Source organism: Dendronephthya gigantea, unplaced genomic scaffold (genome assembly GCF_004324835.1).
Source record: "Dendronephthya gigantea isolate DGI-Jeju-01 unplaced genomic scaffold, DenGig_1.0 000006F, whole genome shotgun sequence".
In the NCBI taxonomy this organism is placed as follows: domain Eukaryota; kingdom Metazoa; phylum Cnidaria; class Anthozoa; order Malacalcyonacea; family Nephtheidae; genus Dendronephthya; species Dendronephthya gigantea.
Window position 1 is genome coordinate 1662980 of NW_021163016.1, and position 19369 is coordinate 1682348.

Sequence of the window (19369 nt, forward strand, 5' to 3'; positions counted from 1 at the left end):
AAGCATCTGTACCTAAAATGAACGAGTTTTGTGATTGGCTTTTTGCAACAACAATATAGTGAACAGTGTTTATGATTCCTTCTTTTAGAAATCAATTTCTCTAGTTCATTGTGTTTTATTGTTATCATCAACCAATAGCAAAGCGTGTTCATAAGCAGCTAAGTACGGACCCAATGAAAGAGCAAGACTGAGAGAGCTCTAACATTTTTATCTGGAGCTGGTTGTTGGAAAGACGTTTAGCTTAAACGGTAGATGGAAAACAAAATATCTATTTTTGAACAACGGAGCTGAACTATTTCGAAGTAAATAGTTTAATTTCCAATGGAAGTACGTATACATATTTAATGCGTAAGATGCAGGTTCAATCATTCACAAGATGTACGAGAGTAAACGCCTTTCGATCGAACAACGTGCACTAGCTTAAATAATTTTGATTTCGCCACTCGATATTGAACTTAAGTGAAAAATTGCGCACAATATATATTAAGTATATATAATTACAAAAGTGATTATGGAAAATTCTGGCCTCTGATTGGTCGAGCAACGTTATTATAAACTTAACTGTAATTTTCAAAATGGCGGCGAGTTGGTTTTGTCGGAGGTCTGAAATTATTCCGGAGTAACTACGCTGTAGAACGCTGTTTAAATTGATTTCGTATCAGTAAAGTATCCTTTTATTGAGACGCCGTATAACTGTCGAGAAATTCGTTTACGTTTGTACAATATGTCTCCTCTACAACAGTTTCTCGGGCAAGCACCTTTGTAAATATACCGTGGTCTCGGTTTTTATTTCAGCGATATTCGCCTTGCCATTGGCGAATAATTGTTAAATATGTAAGCAGTTAATATGTTCATGTTGTCCTTCGTGTTTTAGAAAGAAAAATAATAATATATACAGCAATATATGTAATTATTTATTTGTTATTTATATAATTATTATATATAGCTATATGCATAAAATACATGCGGAGATAGATGCATTGATGCGTCAAAACCTCATTTCAGTGTCAACGATCGACAGACGCCTATCAATTAGGATCGACGCCATCTGTGAAATGAATTTAAAACCTTTTCGCATGTCTATTGGCTAAACACGAGAAAAGGTTGAAGTGGTTAGCTTTCAGCTCTAACTCTTTTTTCCTAGCAGCTGCTGTGCAATTATCTCCGGTTTTAAACACTCGCCTTGCCTGTTCGCGAAAAAGAAATGTTCGTTTACGAGACGTTGTTATATATTATCTTCGCTGTTGGTTGGTTCAATCCTGTAAGTATACTAATAATAATAATAAATGTTTTAGTGATTATCCTGTCCTACTATTTAGACCTACATACACTTGGATACCCAATGACGCTATTAATGCGCGCGCAAGCAAAGTTGGGTTGTATATAAAAGCGTTAAATGGCCGTTTGCGTGAAAGCCGAATAGCGTTATCCACCCTGGATAGCATTATCCACCGGATAGTGGTTTTTTAATCGCTTTAAAATTGGTCGTTGGAATAACCTTCATAACATCGTAGTATCCTTAATTGTGGTTTCTTCTTTAATAATTTTTTTTTCCAAAACTAAAATTTTATTGCGTTTCTAGCCTTTGTAACACTGCCTAGCCTTCGTGTTTCTCGTGGATAGCGCTCTACTGCGCTAACGAGCCATTCAGCCTAAACGGTGGATACGTCAATATTAAATATAGCTCTTACATCTTTCTTGAATAAGTCAACTTGAATACTATAATGCACTGAATATGTAAACAGAGTCGTTGCATTAAGAAAAACAACATTTAGTTCGCTTGTTGAATGAAACAATATGGAATAAAACGCTTCTCGACGTTTCGACCTGTGGGCCTTCGTCAGGAGAGTTAGTATGAAAAAAAATAGGGGAGAATACATGTCTTGCATGGGGGCAAAATATTGTATGGAGGTTTTGCCCCCATACAAAACATGTATTCTCCCCTATTTATTTTCATACTAACTCTCCTGACGAAGGCCCTCAGGTCGAAACGTCGAGAAGTGTTTTGTCTATTTAGGCAGTTGTTATACCACATTTGCATGATGCTAAGTTGTTTGAAGACGCTGCCACGCTGCTCCTTGGTTATATTGGAATAAAACTTTCTATTTTGAACTTACCCCCCGTTTAGCTAGACGGGCTTGATACAACCGGCCCCAGCAATAAAGTTTCTATGTAAAAATATACATAGTAGCCTTGGCTGTGCAGTTGATATCGTTGTTTGCAGTTAAGTTATATCAATTTAGCAGGTTGCTTTGGAATATGTTAATCGCCTGTTATTTGTAGTGGCGTAGCCAGTCTTGACAACTTTGTCAAGGCTTATATTAGCAAGTTTTAGGTCATCCATTTTTGGGCAAATTCATTGTTTTCACAGTCAATGAACACCAAAATATAACCATAGCGCCTAACGAGACAAATTTTGGGAGTTTGAGATCTACGACGCGGTCAACAAAACATATGCTTGAAATAAAGTAAAACATATGCATAATAAATATATTCGAGAAATTATTTATCCTACGCAAATAAGGCTTTATGTACACTCATATTAACGATTTGGGCCAATTTTATTAACATTCATCACAAATGACATTTTGTTGTGTTTTCTTGCTACTGTCTTTTCAAAATTGTTAATGAAGAAACTTTCTTCACACTGTTGTCTTTCCCTATGTGGAATACGTAATGAATTTATTCTATTCAATGCACTTATTTGCCTTAATTGTGACCAGTGTAGGGAATCAGTCTGCTACGATTAAATTCTCGCAATTGAAAAGAAAACCAGACGAAAAATTTCGTTCGGTCGAAAATTTTTTTTAGTAGCTACGTTCTTTGTCTATATGACAAAGTGATATTAATGCAAAATAATATAAGTGGATGAAAATTTGACCGATTCTATGTTTTCATACAAGGAAACTGAACGAATTCTAATACGTTTCCAAATTTGGTCCTGCGACCTGCGTGTGGACCGTGAAGCTAGCTTAGACTGGTGAACTAATTAACGACAAATATTTTTACAGGTAAGAAGTTATTACCAAGACGAAGACTGCAAACGCGGTTTGTAGCGAACGTATTTGCTAGAAGGCCTGTTTTAGAATGTCGAACTTCTCATGTGTCGAATCGCATGCAAATAAACTTAAACACAAATAATCCTGCTCATTAACATTTGGTTCGGCCTGGTTGGCACAGGAGAACGTCGACTTCCGAAGCGGGCTTAATGTTCTTGTTAATGTTCTTGCAAGAAAGTAAGAACATTTAAAAAAAGAGTTTTATCAAAAATGAGCTGCACTGTCTCGGGCTAATGTACACACTCATTACCAAATCTGGTAATTATGTTTTTGTACCATATCCGTAGACAACCCTGTCTGGATTACAAAATAGTCTAAATAGATTTGAGCACCTAGATAGACGTACTGACAAAAAATTTCGGAGGGAGGGGTGGCGGTGGAGAAAACGATTTTTGGAAAAATTGCCTGGCTCTTGGCAAGTTCGAATATATGCATGTAAAACTCACAATATTCTTTTCTTGCATTGTATAGTGTCTTTCCACTACTATGATTATTGTTTTTATTTGGAAGAGGCGATAGAGCATTGTCTTGAATCCAACAACAGCTTTTGTGGCGACGAAGACTACTCAAATTCAACCAAAGTGTTCAAATTCTTGCAATACATTACGCAAGTGTATTGTGAAGGAAACAACACAAGCGATGAAACCAGTGATGAAGACTCGTGTTACATTCATGATAGTTGGTGTGAATGGGCACAAAAGGAAGATGATCTACTACATTTTTATGAGAATGGTAAGACCAAATATTAGCGAATTCTTTACAAATTCGAAGCTAATGTTGACGAGGTCAGCGTTTAAGACAAAACGCATATTGACTCTCTTCTCAGAATTCGAAATATATACAGGATGTACAAAAAAATACCCCCTATTAAAATCGAGCATTTGTTTGTCAATTTATTGCCGCGCACGGCACAGCTAAAATGGGTGCCCGCGTATGGGCACAAAATTTTATTTATTTATGTTTGTTAAAATGTCCTGTGCCATCAACTAAATTTATTTCCCTTGGCATGCTTAAATTTCAGGGGCCGGTTGTTCAAAAGCAGGTTAAATTTAACCCTGGGTTAGTGCTAAACCTGTGTTAAAATCCTTAACCCTAGGTTAGCTAAACCTGGGTTAAAACTGTGTTGTTCAAAGCTGGGTTGGCGGTAGGGTTAGTTAACCCAGGGTTAAAATATTTAACCTAAGATTAAATGTATTTTAACGACTAAGTTGGATATAAGAACGTTTTCGATTGGTCAATGAACGAGCGTCAAAACTTTACCCGACGAGGATATATTGTCAGTCGAAAGATTTTATGCCGTGAGCGCAGGGTCGAAGGGACGTTGTTTTGAACAGCAATTTCCGTGCATGCAATTTTGGAAAGATTCGAAATGAAAGGCCATTTTGTATGATAAACAATGTCGCGATGTGAAGCAAAATTAAGCAATGTATATTATAAACAATCTATTTTGAAAATTTCAGGCATTCTTTGATTATTCAAAATTCAGGAACAAACGTAGCCTTACCATTTGCTGCCAATCAAAAGAATCAAATTTTGGCATCCGAAACAAATATTTCGATTACGATGTTTCATTTCGTACGGTTGTATTCATTTATCGCGTATTGCATTGAAGCGAAGATAAATAAATCAATACATCAGCTGAAATCGAACGAAGTCAAACTTAAATAATTATTTGCTGTCGAAATTATTCGTAAAACCTTTCAAAAGTGTTTAATTCATGACGAATTATACGTGTTTACGTGTTTCAGCTCCTTATTCATCCATTTTGAATCGAAGTTAACCCAGGATTAAACAGTTAACCCACCTAGCTAGCGGGGTTAATTTTTTTGTCAATTTTAACCCAGGGTTAACGCTAACCGAGCTTTGTGCAACGCAAATCAACCAAGGTTTAAAATTTAACCCTGGGTTAGGCATTTTTAACCCTGGGTTAGCGTTAACCGGCTTTTGAACAACCGGCCCCTGCATTTCAAAAATACCGGAGTACTTTAGCCAATCGCGTCAAGAGATTTTAACCTACTTGCATAAGTGCGGCACAATGTTGCTTACACTTCCCTAACAAAAATGTGACAATGTATCTCAGATGTGAACATATCTCAGATTAGCTCACGCGTACTCTGGTTATCACCTCCCATGAAAGTTTTGACGACAAATAGTTTGATTCATGGCGCTCGGCAACCAACCAAAAAGGCCTCAGATTCATAAAACTTTCATGGCTGTTCTAAAAACTATTGGCAAAGGGCATCCACAACAGCATTACTGCATTATTATATTCTTGGTATATTCGAAATTTTTTTAGGCCTCCTGCCACATTGCTAGAGCATTATTTGCCACTTAGCAATTCAATAATACCCATTAATCTTTTTTGTATGAAAATGACAGTCACCAGTGCAATTTTGGAAACATGGGACCAGAGTTCCTTGGATATTTCCCCCTGCTGTCTCCCGTTCGTTTGCACAAACGAAAGCTTTGATTACGAGGTGATTTGTAAATATCGAATTTTTTCAATATTGCCGAACATAACCGTCCCTGTAGTAACCTTAGGTGAACATCATTAAAATCAACCTCGTACCCAGGGCATTTTTGCCTCCACATTGGGACGTTGGCGAAAAAGGCCCTGGAATCGGTTAGTCACGTGACATCCTGAATTTTGAGGGTGTTTATTATGATAATTTATTTCCTCCGATGATGATATACTGGGTGAGTAAAAAAAAACTGACACTTTTGAAATTCAAATTAGCCGCAAACTTATGGCTGGAATTTGACAATTCCCATGACAGAGCCATTGTGTACAATCAATAAGACGTGGTTAGTTAATGCGAAAGTGTTTAAAGTGCCTATATCACTCGTAGGATCTTTATGCATTTGAAAAGAACGTAAAAAGTTAGTTAATATATTAAAAGACGTTTTTTGATTTAGTGCAATAATTTCGAAGATACAAGCCTCTAAACTAACTGCGGTTCCTGAGTCCCAACCTCCTGGGTTTAAACACGGCTATTCAATTTGAAACTGCCCATTGTCTACAGGAGTCTGGGACTCAGGAACTGCAGGTAGTTTAAAGGCTAGTATCTTCAAAATTATTGCACTAAATCAAAAAACTTTTTTAATATATTAACTAACTTTTTACATTCTTTTCAAACGCATAAAGATTCCACGAGTGATATAGGCACTTTAAACCAATTGAACTAATTCGACGTTCTTTTTTATTACAGAGCTTAAAATGCATTTTAACTCCCAAAGGGAACAAACTTTATGTTATACCTAATTAATGGGTTCACTTATTTATTTATATGCTTCGTAAACCCATAAGATATTTTAGGCAACTTCTGTCTCATTACAGCCTATTACAGACACATTGCAGCTAATTTGAATTTCAAAGGTGTCAGGGTTTTTTTACTCACCCTGTATAAATAATTTACATAAATCGTCCGTAAATTCGAATGAGCCGAAGAGTGACCCGCGAAGATAAACGTTCTTCCAAATTCATAACCCAACATCCTGTCACGTGACCCGCCGATGCGAGGGCCTTTTTCGCCGACGTCCCAATGTGAAGGCAAAATGCTCTGGGTACGAGGTTGTACTAAAATCAGTAAAATAACTTTCTCCTGTAGGAAATGTTGTCATTCTATCTCTATGAATATGATTTTTATGATGATAAATGCGAAGAATCACGCGGAGCAGAGGTCTGACAAATCTGTGAAATGATAAGATGTTAATCTTTTTACTTAGTAATGGACACGTTATTTCGTTAAAAAGGGTTTACAGCGGCCTCAGCGTATCTGTTTTGCTCATACCATTGATCTCTATCTCTTATTCATTTAGAAATATAGCGGACTGAAATGGTAATAAATATTTCGCAAGAACGGGTGTTTTTAAGAGATATAGCGATCTATTTTATTGTATTTTAGTCTATAGACACCTGTCTACACGATCCAAGGGAAAATATAAATGATATAGGGGTAATAAGGGTAATAAATATTGCACTGATACACGGCTTAACGGACCGAAAGCTTTGCAGTCTTAAATACTTACGTGGTGTACCTACAAGCCAATTCACTTATTGATGTTACCATTGCAAACATACACGAATATTATTAAATTATTTGCTGTTTATAAGGTATTTGTATTTTAACAGCATACGGAGTGCGAAGATGGGCAGCTCCCTGATGAAGAAACAGACCAAGAAATTCTTTCATTAGATGCTTTACACAATTTTATGGAAAATATAATTCAATGTGTCGACTCGACCTGCTGTGATAAGTCGTTCCGGGCAAGAAATGGTTCTTTAGGTATGCAACTTGCAGTTTGGTATTGAATTCTGTCTAACTTTTCCTGTTCTAGTCCATCATTATTATTATTATACTATTAATTTTATGGTTGTTTCTAATCAATTTATCGGGCACAATTATGGAAACTTGCGAGTGAAAAAATTCTGTATGATGCTAATTTGTCCCTACTCTTTCCTTTTTCAGAGGTGGATATTTTCGTGTGGGAATCTTTTAAACAATTAAAACAAACGGAAGCGATACCATTCAAAACAATCCGGGAGTTATGTCGAAATGAGACAAATTGTAAGTAAAATCGATAAAAGGTTTTGGCATTGAGAATCCTCCATTATGCGGAAATTAGCCAACTGGCCGCCATCTTGGATTGCTGAAGATACACATTGTTGCCCAAAAATATGCTGTTACTAGTTTGTCTGAAGTAGCAAGTTATCTGAAAACATTTAATGCAATTTTTTTACAGTCAATTACAGTTTATACGGCGGACGTCATTATTAAATATCACTTAATAAGTTAAAATATTTATCCAAGATGGCGGCCAGCTCATTCATTTCGGTATCTTTCAAAAAAAGTTTTATACATAACTTCAACTGTTCTTTTATATGAAACTTATATGAAACAAGGTAAAGTACCGCACCCAAATTTTCAGTATTTGGGGACTTTTATAGGTACTGTGAAAAGGATTACCGTTCGAGTGAAGAATGTCACAGTGAGAATTGACCACCTGTGGTATGTGTTATCATTAATTGTGTGTTCAAAAAGGAACCCAAATGGGGTTCCAATAATAGAAAAATACTTACTAACAAGTGTGCCCATTTCAGTAATAGCAGACTACGTCCAAGCTGTTTGAGTTTCAACTATTTATTCAATTTTTTTTCAACTTCGTTGACTATGCATAACGGTTAATTTTAATTGTTTAGGGATGCGCGTCCTCTTAATTCTTCTGACATCATAGCGTTGAAATATATTGTGAATGGGCAATTACTATCGACGCTAGAAAATGAAACAATATATTTAAGCTTTCCTTACAAGCAGGAAAATGTTTTGAGAGAACAGGTAGTTCATTACCAAGATTCGAAAGTTTTGAATGTACAGGTGTTTTTGGTACTTTCGGTAAAGTCCAAAGTAACGATGGAGCTTTCCCGAAATCATATCATCACGTCCACGGGCCGTGACAATCGATCTCAAACAAAATAATATCATAGAATGCATAATCTATTATGTGATATATAATCGAGCCACACTGTCACTAAATTCAACCAGCCAATGAATTAAAATATTTCTGTAAGGTATCGTCAGCTGAAATCGGCTTTTGATTTAATTTTTAATTTTCAGGTCAAGTGCTTGTTTTTGGATGGCAAAGAATGGAGTGAAAAAAATATTAGTGTTGGTTCAGTCAATGAAGACTTTAAATGTTTCACAAATCGTTTACCTAGCTTTACTATGGTTGTTCTCCCAAAAACAGACAAGGTAGACCGTTTACCAATATGCCTCAATTCTGTTGTAAACTATATCACTTGTTGAGATATATTTAATTTAGGCGAGCCGTTATTATACCCTACGCTCTCAAATTCAGGGTGTCACGTGACCAGCTAATGCCAGGGCCTTTTTTTCCGACGTCCCAATGTGCCCTGGGTACGAGGCTGCACCAAAATTACTAAAACAAATTTTTCCTGTAGGAAATGTTGTCATCCTATTTCTATGATTATGAATTTTATGATGATGAATGTGAAGAATCATGGCCAGCAATCATGGTCCGTCAAACCTGTGAAATGATAAGATGTTAATTTTTTACTTAGTAATGGAGACGTTACTTCGTTAAAAAGAGGTTACAGCGGCTTCTGCGTATCTGTTTTGCTCATATCATTGAACATAATCTCTATCGCTTATTCATTTAGAAATATAGCGAACTAAAATGGTAATAAATATTCCCCTGGAACAGGATTTTTTGAGAGATATAGCGATCTATTTTCTTGTATTTTAGTCTATAGACACCCTGTCTTCGCGATCCAAACGAGAATATGCCTAATATGTTAAATTAGCTTCAATTTCTATTGTAAATTGACGGTTTTGAAACCATTTTGACATGAAAACAAAAATGTTACCGTGTACGCGCGTAAACGTGCATATAACCCAAGGCTCGCTTTAATGCAACATATTCGCCAAAAAATTCTTAGTGTTGGAGTCAATAGCATTATCTAGACAATAGCACTGTGCTATTGCATCAGTGCAATTGATTTAGGAAATATAGTCAACTGAAATGGTAATAAATATTGCACTGATGAAGGCTCGGGCTAAAGGACCGAAAGCTTTGCAGTCTTAAATACTTACGTGGTGCACCTAAAAGCTAATTCACTTATTGATGTCACCATTGCAAACATACAAGAATATTATTAAAATATTTGCTGTTTATAAGGTATTTGTATTTTAACAGTGTCCGGTGTGCGAAGATGGGCAGCCCCCTGATGAAGAAACAGGCCAAAAATTTCTTTCATTAGATGCTTTACACAATTTTATGGAAGAAATAATTCAACGTGTCAACTCGAACTACTCTGATAAGTCGTTTTGCATGGCAAGAAATGGTTCTTTAGGTATGCAACTTACAGTTTGCTATTGAATTCTAACTAACTTTTCCTGTACAATTGAATTTGCTCTTTTGCTATGATTTCCAACCTTTATCAACGTTTACCTAACTATTTCGATGCATTAATCCTTTATTATTATTATTATACTATTAATTTTATGGTTGTTTCTAATCAATTTATCGGGCACAATTATGGAAACTTGTGGGTGAAAAAATTCTGTACGATGCTCATTTGTCCCTACTCTTTCGATCCTTTTTCAGAGATGGATATTTTCGTGTGTGAATCTTTTGAACAATTAGAACAAACGGAAGCGATACCATTCAAAACAATCGGGAAGTTATGTCGAAATGAGACAAATTGTAAGTAAAATTGATATAAGGTTTTGGCATTGAGAATTCTGTATTATGCAGAAAGTAGTCAGCTGGCCGCCATCTTGGATTGCTGAAGATACCGAAAATATACTGTTACTCGTCTGTCTGAAATAGCAAGTTATCTGAAAACATTTAATGAAGTTTTTTTTAGTCAATTGGAGGTAGTTTTATACGGTGGACGTTATTAAACCACACTTATGAGGTGAAAATTTATCCAAGATGGCGGCCACCTCATTCATTTCGATCAAGATGTTTTAAAAACATACATAACTTTTACATAACTTTAACTGTTCTTTTATGTGAGACAAGGTAAAGTCCTGCACCCAAATTTTCAGTATTTTTATCCTTTTATAGGTACTGTGAAAAGGATTACTGTTCGAGTGAAGAATGTCACAGTGAGAATTGACAACCTGTGGTATGTGTGATCATTAATTGTGTGTTACAAAGGGAACCCAAATGGGGTCCTAATAATAGTAAATACTTACTAACAAGTGTGCCCATGTCAGTAATAACAGAGTACGTTTAAGCTAACCTTTCAATTTCAACTATTTATTCAAATTTTATTTCAAATTCGTTGATATGCATAACGGTTAATTTCAATTGTTTAGGGATATGCGTCCTCTTAGTTCATCTGACATCATAACGTTGGAGTATATTGCAAATGGGCAATTACTATCGACACTAGAAAATGAAACAATATCTTTAAGCTTTCGTAACAAGCGGGGAAATGTCTTGAGAGAACAGGTAGTTCATTACCAAAATTCTAAAGTTTGAACGGACAGAAGTTTTTTTGTACTTTGAATCCAGTGAACTCCAAAGTAACGATGGAGTTTGCCCGAAATCGTATCCTCACGTCCACGGGCCGTGCCAATCGATCTCCAACAAAATAATATCATAGAATGCATATGTGATATAATCGAGCCAAACTATAATTCAACCAGCCCATGAATTAAAATATTTCTGTAAGGTATCGTCAGCTGAAATCGGCTGTTGATGTCATTTTTTAATTTTCAGGTCAAATGCTTGTTTTTGGATGGCAAAAAATGGAGTGAAGAAAATATGAGTGTTGATGCAGTCAATGAAGACAATATTACATGTTTGACAAATCATTTATCCAGCTTTACTATGGTTATTCTTCCAAGAGCACACAAGGTAGAACGTTTACCAATATGTTTTAATTGCTTCCATTCTGTTAGTACTTGCTAAGATATATCTAATTTAGGTGAGCCGTTTGAATAAAAATGTATTAAATGTGGTCAATTATATTGGATCTGGACTATCACTGGCTGGTCTAATTTTCTCATGTATTATATACGTTGTTCTGTAGTAAGTATACTGTATATACATAGCCTTTTTTTTCAGGTAATCGATCAATACTACGTGTAACAAGTCACTACAGCAACCTGCACCAAATCCGTTGAATTACATAAAGATAATAAATAACACTAGAGGAGGCATCGAGGAGAAATTGCGGAGCGTGCTAATGGGGGGCAAATCCAAGTCCCGGATGTTCGCTCATTCACGATGCCGAGAACAAAATATGTCGAGATTTTTTATTTCTAGGGTTTTTGGTCTAAAATATCATTTCAGGATGTCCCAGTAGTAAAACCAGTTCAAAAAACACTGCTTTTCCTCAAAACCCGGCAAAGCGACCTGAAACAACCAATAGAATGTTTTAATACAAATTTTAGTTGTTGCTAACAGGGTTGCTGTGGAGGCATTGATGCAGCTAATAGGCGCTTGGCTTTGAATCTGGGACTTGAATTTCACCCCCCCCCCTCCCCATCAGCGCACTCCCCTTTTCGACTGAGGTTTTCGATACCAATGCCTTCTCTAGTGTTATTAATTTTATAATCTTTATGAAGAATTTTACGTACCGTCAACCGACAGCAAATTCTGTATGTAAACAAGGAGGAATTTCGTTTTAAACTAATTGCCATATTTGTTTACATTTTCAAGCAAAGCCAATCAGAATGCTTGAATTTTTATTACTTCATGTAAAATGGCATATCCATACAAAATATATCCAGGATTAGTTTTCTCTGGCTTCTTTTGTAGGGATAAACTTTTTATCATTTATACTTTTTATACAAATTTATGCATTCTGATTGGGTTACTGAAAATGTAAACAAACCTGCTAATTGGTCTAAAACGAAATTCCTCCTTGCTCTGTATGTAACTACAAGTTCGGCAGTCATGTGACAACATTTGTTTTAATTCTTATGCTAATTGTAGTAACTTTGAATCAGGAACGGTTATCTCATTAAAAGAAACATCTCAGGATTAGTTCTAGCGATTATTCAAAATTACACTTTAATATAATTTTGTTGTGTTTTCAAATTTTAGCAAAGATCTCAGGATTTTGACGACCAGTCGTCACTTGGTACATTTCAACTTGCAAATTGCATTGGGATTGACACAGATTGTTTTTCTCGTTGGGGGAAATTCCACAAAGAATGAGGTAACAACTAAGCATTTATTCAAGCGAGTAGAAACACCAAAATCATGAGAAATCGCATGCTGGAAGTATCATGATTACCACGGTGTAATGGCTATGGGAATTCATATTTGTAATTCGGCCCAAGTTCCCCGAATGCAATATATCATTGTTGGAAAAATTTAAACAAATAACAACCGTCGTTCTTATTTGCAGTGTTAATCGTTATTTTTTCAATTTTGACAGGTTGCTTGCAAGGTTGCGGCGATTCTAATGCATTATTTTTCTCTGGCTTCTTTTGTATGGATGTTTCTTGAAGCTGCGATGCTTTATTTAAAGCTAATCTCTGTGTACAGTGGAGAGTTTGTAAGAATGAGAAATTTCATGATATTTGGTTGGGGTAAGTGCCACGTATAACTTCATCATCATCATCACTCAGTCATGCATGTACCAGCCAGTGTATTTCTTCGAAATCTAAGCAAGAAAGTCTATAAGTTCTGCCAGTAAAGCATCATGCATTTCGTACATTTTGAGGGCCAAATTTTAATTTTACATTTTAATAACTGAATATATTCAACCTTAACTTGAACATTCATCTTGTTTTCTTGTCAAACCTTCGAATATAAGTATTTAAGATGATTTAGTATTTCAATCAATGTCCAGTAACGCCATACATTATCGCTTCGATTCACAGGACTTCCATTCGTAATTGTTGGCTTTACCGCGGGACTAAAGACTAACAAATACGCTACAGGACAATGGTATTGTTTATTTTCTTGTCCATGCATGAATGATGAAAAAAAAGGAGCACATAAGGTCAAATGCTGGTCTAAAACTTAAAAGATGGCTTCGTAAACAGTTTTACGCATAAATAACAGAAAAATATAACCAACAAGTAATGACGTACTACCTATTAATGTTGATGGGTAACGCCTAAAATATACACTTCTAATTGTTTTAGAACCTCTTGATATTTCAACTTTAAGCGATGTAGTAACTGTAATTTTATGTTTTGCATTCAAATAATGCAACCAATTGCCTTATATCTAAAAACAAATGCAAAAGCTTTTCTAGAATAGCTTTTATTCAGCATTAGAGATCTTAATTATATAACTTATCCTTTTATAGGTGTTGGATATCATACGAAGGTAGCTTTTACTGGGTCATTCTTGCGCCAGTGATAATTGTAGTATCGGTAAGTAGGTTTGTACTTTATGTTATGATTAATAAGATAAAGCGGCCTCTGCATGTATGAGACATACACTGATCTCAACCTACAATTCTGAATCTAGACGAAAGAGTTAAAATTATTCAATACAGCACTGACAAAACAATTCATTACAGGTAACCCTTGTGATTGTTATCGCTGTGGCTCGTGTAGTTTTTCGTCTTTCGAAAACGGCATGTACTGATACTAAGAAAAGGATAATGTAAGTTTTCATATTCGTGCAACGGCATTGTATTGTTGCTCCACATTATTAAGCTATTTCACAACCTATTGCATCCGGATGTTCCCTGGAAAAGTTTAAAATTCCAAGCCAACATTTCGTAAAAAAATACCAAATTGTTCCAAAAATACCTCATTGTTCCTAAAATACCTAATTGTTCCTAAAATACCTAATTGTTCCTAATTATTAATTAAAAATCAGTCTTTATTTTTGCGGTCAATTTTTGCTTTCTAAAATGTATATGTATCCAGCGGATATGCATTTCACTGTGTGAAAATCAGGTGCATTGAGATCATGAGATGTGATTTGTTTCCACTGGATTTACTGCTACAATAGGACTGCAGCTCGAGGTGTTATGATGTTATTCCCAACTCTTGGTCTCTCTTGGACTTTCTGTGTCATCGCATTCTACAGCGATGACTTGGTGTGGCGCTATCTCTTCACAATTTTTGCATCACTGCAGGTAAAAATGGCACTCCACGAAGTAATTCCCATATATCCCGAAAAAAATTTTTACAAACCCGTAGTTAGATATTCAAGTAGTAGACTTCGAATTACTCATGTTTTTATAATACAGACATATTATTTACATGCAATATAGTAGGACAAGCATATCATACCAGAATAAAACTGGATTTAATGTTTCACTTTACTTTCGCTTCACTTCTTACTAGGGATTTCTCATCTTTCTGGTCTATGGCGTTGGCAACAGAGAGGTTGGTATAACCCATAGTATAACCTGTTGTAATATGTTTTTTAAACCGTATTATCGGATGGAAATATAAACAAAGGTTTCAAGCAATATATCTCATTTCCCCGCATTCAAACCATTTCTGAGTATAACTGATTAAAGATAGAAATCACCGGTACATATAAGTCGGACAAGACGTGAAGATAATGTTTCTAGGAAGAATTATTAGAATACGCTTTGACACGTACGAAAAATAATGAGGAAGTAAGAAATTTAACATTTTGTATTTTAAAAATCAGGCTAGAAAATATTGAAATGGGGACATGTCGCAGCTCTCGGAAGCTTTCGTATGCTTTCTAAACAACGAAGCTGTGCTATTGGTTGAAACAGAAATGTATTGTAAAGTTCAGCCAATGAAAATCATTCTTGCGAGGAGCTGTGACACTACCCTTAAAATGCATGCATGCCGTAGTCTATATAATTTTCATCACGAGCACTAGTGGAATATTCGGTCACTCAATTAGGCAACTTTTTCTGTCACGTTGTTGTTTTAGTAGCCGGTTAAATCTTTAGGTCGTATGATATGCGTGTATTAAGGTCAACGGAAATCGTATATAAGCATTTTTTTCAGTTAATTTCAATGCTAATATTTCGCCTCCAGCTCAGTGAATGTAAGCTTATAGAAACAAGAATAGAGCAGATTGTAGGAATATAGTGGTTTGCATGAACAATTGTTTTGGTGGAATTTGTTGACTAACAACGTTCACGAAAAATATTTTTGCTTGATCTCCATAGTTATTCTTCATTTTTTTGAAGATTCGTGCAGCAGTCAGGCGGAAAATAGGCGTCGAAGCTAAGCCTTCCTCTTCCACGACTTAGGGCAGGTAATTCGTACGTATATACATACGAAGAAAACTGATGTACTTAAATATAACAAGCGATTTAGCTGTTACATTTAACAATTATTGGATGAGGTTGAGTGTGATATCGAGAACTATCAAGCCGAAGTTTGCATTATTTGCCGAAGCAAAGCTGAGGCGGATAACGCAAACTGAGGCTTAATAATTCTCGATATCATGCGAGAACCGAATTCAATAACTGTTTTATTATGTATTTCCTTTTTAGAGAGGAAGCCTGCGCCATTATTGACAACAAACTAGCAGCAATCACAGTCGCGTAGGTTGCAAGACGTTGAGAATTATCTGTAGGTTTTTAGCCAATCACAATCGAGATTGCATTAGTAATGCATAATAATGGTAGAGGTGTACTCATCTTTTATGGCAATAGTTTATAGAAGTGTTTTCATCCCCAGTTAGGTTACCAATTACATCTCCACATTTTAACTATAGCTTCACCAAACTGTGATTTATAACTAAATCGTAATATTATATAACAAAAAATTTTAAATGACACTATATCTTCAATTGACAATAATTAAATATTTAAACCTATACATAACTATTAAAAATATGTTTACTTCACAGAGTGTCATAGTATAACACAAGTTATTATTTTACGGCCTGATTCCATGTGCGCTATTTCTTGGAATTTCGAAATTCGGAAAATTTCGACTGTTTCTTTTGAATTGTGACCACTTGAATAAATTAATTATGCTTGATTGCTCACAATTCAGGAGCAAGCGAAATATTTCGCATTTCGCTGAGAAATAGCGCCCGTGGAACCAGGGCTTTAAAGGCTGTTTTGCACGCGAAATTTTGCGCGCGGTGCGGAATTTTTCATTGCTTGCACGCTTTCATGCAAATTATTATTATTATTATTAAAGATTTATTTAAACACGGTAGCCCTTCAGCTAAAGCTGATTTTCAAGGGGCCGTTTATACTATTATAATACATTAGCTAAGTAAAAAATAAATTAAACTAATATCTATAGAGAATATTTACAGCGTGACATCGATCAGTATATAAGCTTGTGCAATAATTTGTTAGAGCGATTCCAAAATAACTAGTTGAAATTTGCTTATAATTGTAAGTTAGCTCATTAGGTAAAATGTTCCAGGCACCGGCTCCTCGTAGGAAAAGCTTTTTTTCATAAAGTTCCTATTAGGTTTATCTAATCTGAGCCTGTGTCTGCAAATGAAAATTATCAAAAAATTCACTGCGTGTTCAGTTGAATTTTTTGCTGTATTTTCTTGACCAATATAAAGAGTAATTTTCACAAACTTTTTAACATGGCAAATAAATCGTCTGTCATCCAGTGGTTAGATCATGACAAATTCACCGGCACAGCAAGTATTACAAGCGCCAATTACTCGAGCCCTTTTAATTAATATATCATGACTGCATTCGCCTTAAAAAAACTCGGTCTGTTTATTAAAGCTTTTAGATTATTTCATGAACGACTTGATAATAGTTATTGTTTTTGTCTGCCATTGCCCATGATTTATAATAAGTATGATGTACTATTTATACTCAAGCGCGATTGGTTGGCGGGACATTAATAAATAATGTGTAAAAGAATAAACTTTATTAACTCTTTTTATTAATTCTTGCTCATTTGTTAAACGTGTACAGTTTAGATAAGGTTAAGAACGTGCTGAATTTGAAACAAACTTCATGCTCTGATCATGTCGACCAGACGTGGTGGGATACTGCTTTTTTCTCTCGACGTAGTGCTTATTTTTATAACGGTAAGTGGATATTTTTTTCTAAAAACGTGTCTACATATATGTAAACAATTCCAATCAATATTGTGCAAGTATCTCTTTCGAAGAAAAAGCTGCTTTGAAAGGTTCACTTTTATATACAACAAGCCTATATTTTACATTGCTGGATTGCTTGCTTGCTTTTGGTAGAAGTTGAAGATCATTGTTGTGTTTACATGTAAATATTTTATTGAATCGTTTTTTTAAATGGCATATTGAGCGATTATTGCCCTTTTACTTAAGGTTCACTAAGAACGTTCCTCTAATAATTATTGTCTGGTCAGACTTGAAGTAAATAAAAATTAAAGTTTATAAAACTGCAATTTAGGCGAATTTTGACCGGTTGCATGAATTTCGTTTGGCTTAACATTAATATTCAACACATTTAGCGTGAGGAGTTTAATTATTTACTGTTTATCATTTCACTAACTCCTTCGCTGTTTCAAACTAAACGAGCCTTTAGTTTCCTTGCTATTTATCGTTCTGTCCACTCGAGAATACAGTAGACGAACTTTCAATAAAAACGTTCCTCGCTATAATGTTTCTTTTCTCGACTTTATTTCACAAATGTTTCAGGCCAATATGTCTCGTTTTCCATTCAAACCGTTTCTGATTATGACTGATTAAAGATAGAATCGTCGCCTGTCAAATTTTGTAAGCCAAGCCGGAAAAGACGTGAAGATAATGTTTTCAGGAAGAATAATTAGAATACGCTTTGACGCGTGCGAAAAATAACGAGGAAGTAATAAATTTAACTTTTTGTTTGTATTAAAAATTAAGCTAGAAATCTGTTAAAATATTGTATGCCGTGATCTACAACTTTCATCACGAGCAATAGTGGAACATTTTATTGATAATTTCTGATTATCTTTGAGACCATGTCAAAATAATATATTCTTGCATAGCCCGCCCTAAAAAGTATTGACGTAAATTACTTTCTACTATGTCTACATTTTTAGCTGAAATATTCAACTACCATGACTGCGCAGGGATCCGCTATACGTGGTATGAATACATATAGCATATGGCATATATTGCATGCTTTGGTGTCTTTGGGAGTTTACATGCAAACAATGTATCCCGTGTGATTTTAGCTAAATATAGAATCGCAATGTGATACGATCGTATATGCAAGTATGATAGTACACGTATTGACCTGTTCCAGCTGCCGAATTTGTCATGCATATGCCAATTTTGAAAATGGAAATAATTACAATAAATTTGACTCGTGAAAAAAAGACACTGACATCCTATACTTATTTTTAAATAATCTGTATAGACTATAGGTACATGCGTTCCAAAATAACCCGAGGATAGTGTCACAGCGTCTGCGAATAGCTTGTAATCAAATGTGGTGTAACAACTGCCAAAAATAGGCAAAAAACTTTTCTCGTCGTTTCGTTCCGGAAGAACGTCGTTTGACGAAGTTTGATCAAAAACTGTGTTGTTGATCAGAGTTAATAACATTTAAGCAATTTGCACAAAACACTTAAACGACTTTCATTAAACAGTTTCTTTCGGTTAAAATGTTGCCTTTTGATAAAAAAACAATGAATGTTATGGGATATGCATGCGAATCTGGAAACCGAAAGTGATGAGTATGTTTTGTTGAGAAGAAAATATTTACGAAGAAAATAAAAAATTTATGTTATGCGATTTTATAAATAGACTACTTAAGGCAAGGTGTACCCACAAGGCGATATACGCCTTGCCAGCGATAATTAAAACTCTTATATGATGGGCTTGGCGCCCCATCTAAAAGACCAACAGGTAATGAAGTGCACGCAATATGCATGGGAAAGGTGGTCATTGGCCAGCAGCAAATCGAAAACTAA

General features: G+C 35.3%; 1 protein-coding gene across 3 annotated transcripts; it reads left to right on the plus strand.

Moving 5' to 3' along the window:
- Positions 1 to 456: 456 nt before the first annotated feature.
- LOC114516855 lies at positions 457 to 16253 on the plus strand. 3 transcript variants are annotated; one of them, XM_028536445.1, is made up of 27 exons: positions 457 to 834; positions 1145 to 1261; positions 3012 to 3048; positions 3531 to 3791; positions 5439 to 5536; positions 6668 to 6739; positions 7192 to 7345; positions 7529 to 7627; positions 8008 to 8068; positions 8260 to 8395; positions 8675 to 8809; positions 9019 to 9093; positions 9774 to 9930; positions 10185 to 10283; positions 10650 to 10710; positions 10904 to 11039; positions 11310 to 11447; positions 11518 to 11621; positions 12642 to 12756; positions 12979 to 13132; positions 13427 to 13493; positions 13861 to 13927; positions 14077 to 14162; positions 14517 to 14643; positions 14855 to 14896; positions 15688 to 15751; positions 15997 to 16253. In XM_028536445.1, the coding sequence occupies exons 2-26, from the start codon at positions 1205 to 1207 to the stop codon at positions 15748 to 15750; spliced, it is 2601 nt and encodes an 866-aa protein (XP_028392246.1). In that variant the 5' UTR covers positions 457 to 834; positions 1145 to 1204; the 3' UTR covers position 15751; positions 15997 to 16253. The 3 variants fall into 3 exon arrangements, with proteins under 3 accessions (XP_028392246.1, XP_028392245.1, XP_028392244.1); XM_028536444.1 differs by having other exon boundaries at positions 1148 to 1261; XM_028536443.1 differs by lacking the exon at positions 457 to 834 and having other exon boundaries at positions 897 to 1261.
- Positions 16254 to 19369: the final 3116 nt, after the last annotated feature.

Coding starts and splice junctions, on each gene's coding strand:
- LOC114516855 (XM_028536445.1), top strand. CDS start 1,205: ATGTTCGTTTACGAGACGTTGTTATATATTATCTTCGCTGTTGGTTGG. Junction 10,284..10,649: donor ATGTCGAAATGAGACAAATT/GTAAGTAAAATT, acceptor ATCCTTTTATAG/GTACTGTGAAAAGGATTACT. Junction 11,622..12,641: donor ATTATATACGTTGTTCTGTA/GTAAGTATACTG, acceptor TTCAAATTTTAG/CAAAGATCTCAGGATTTTGA.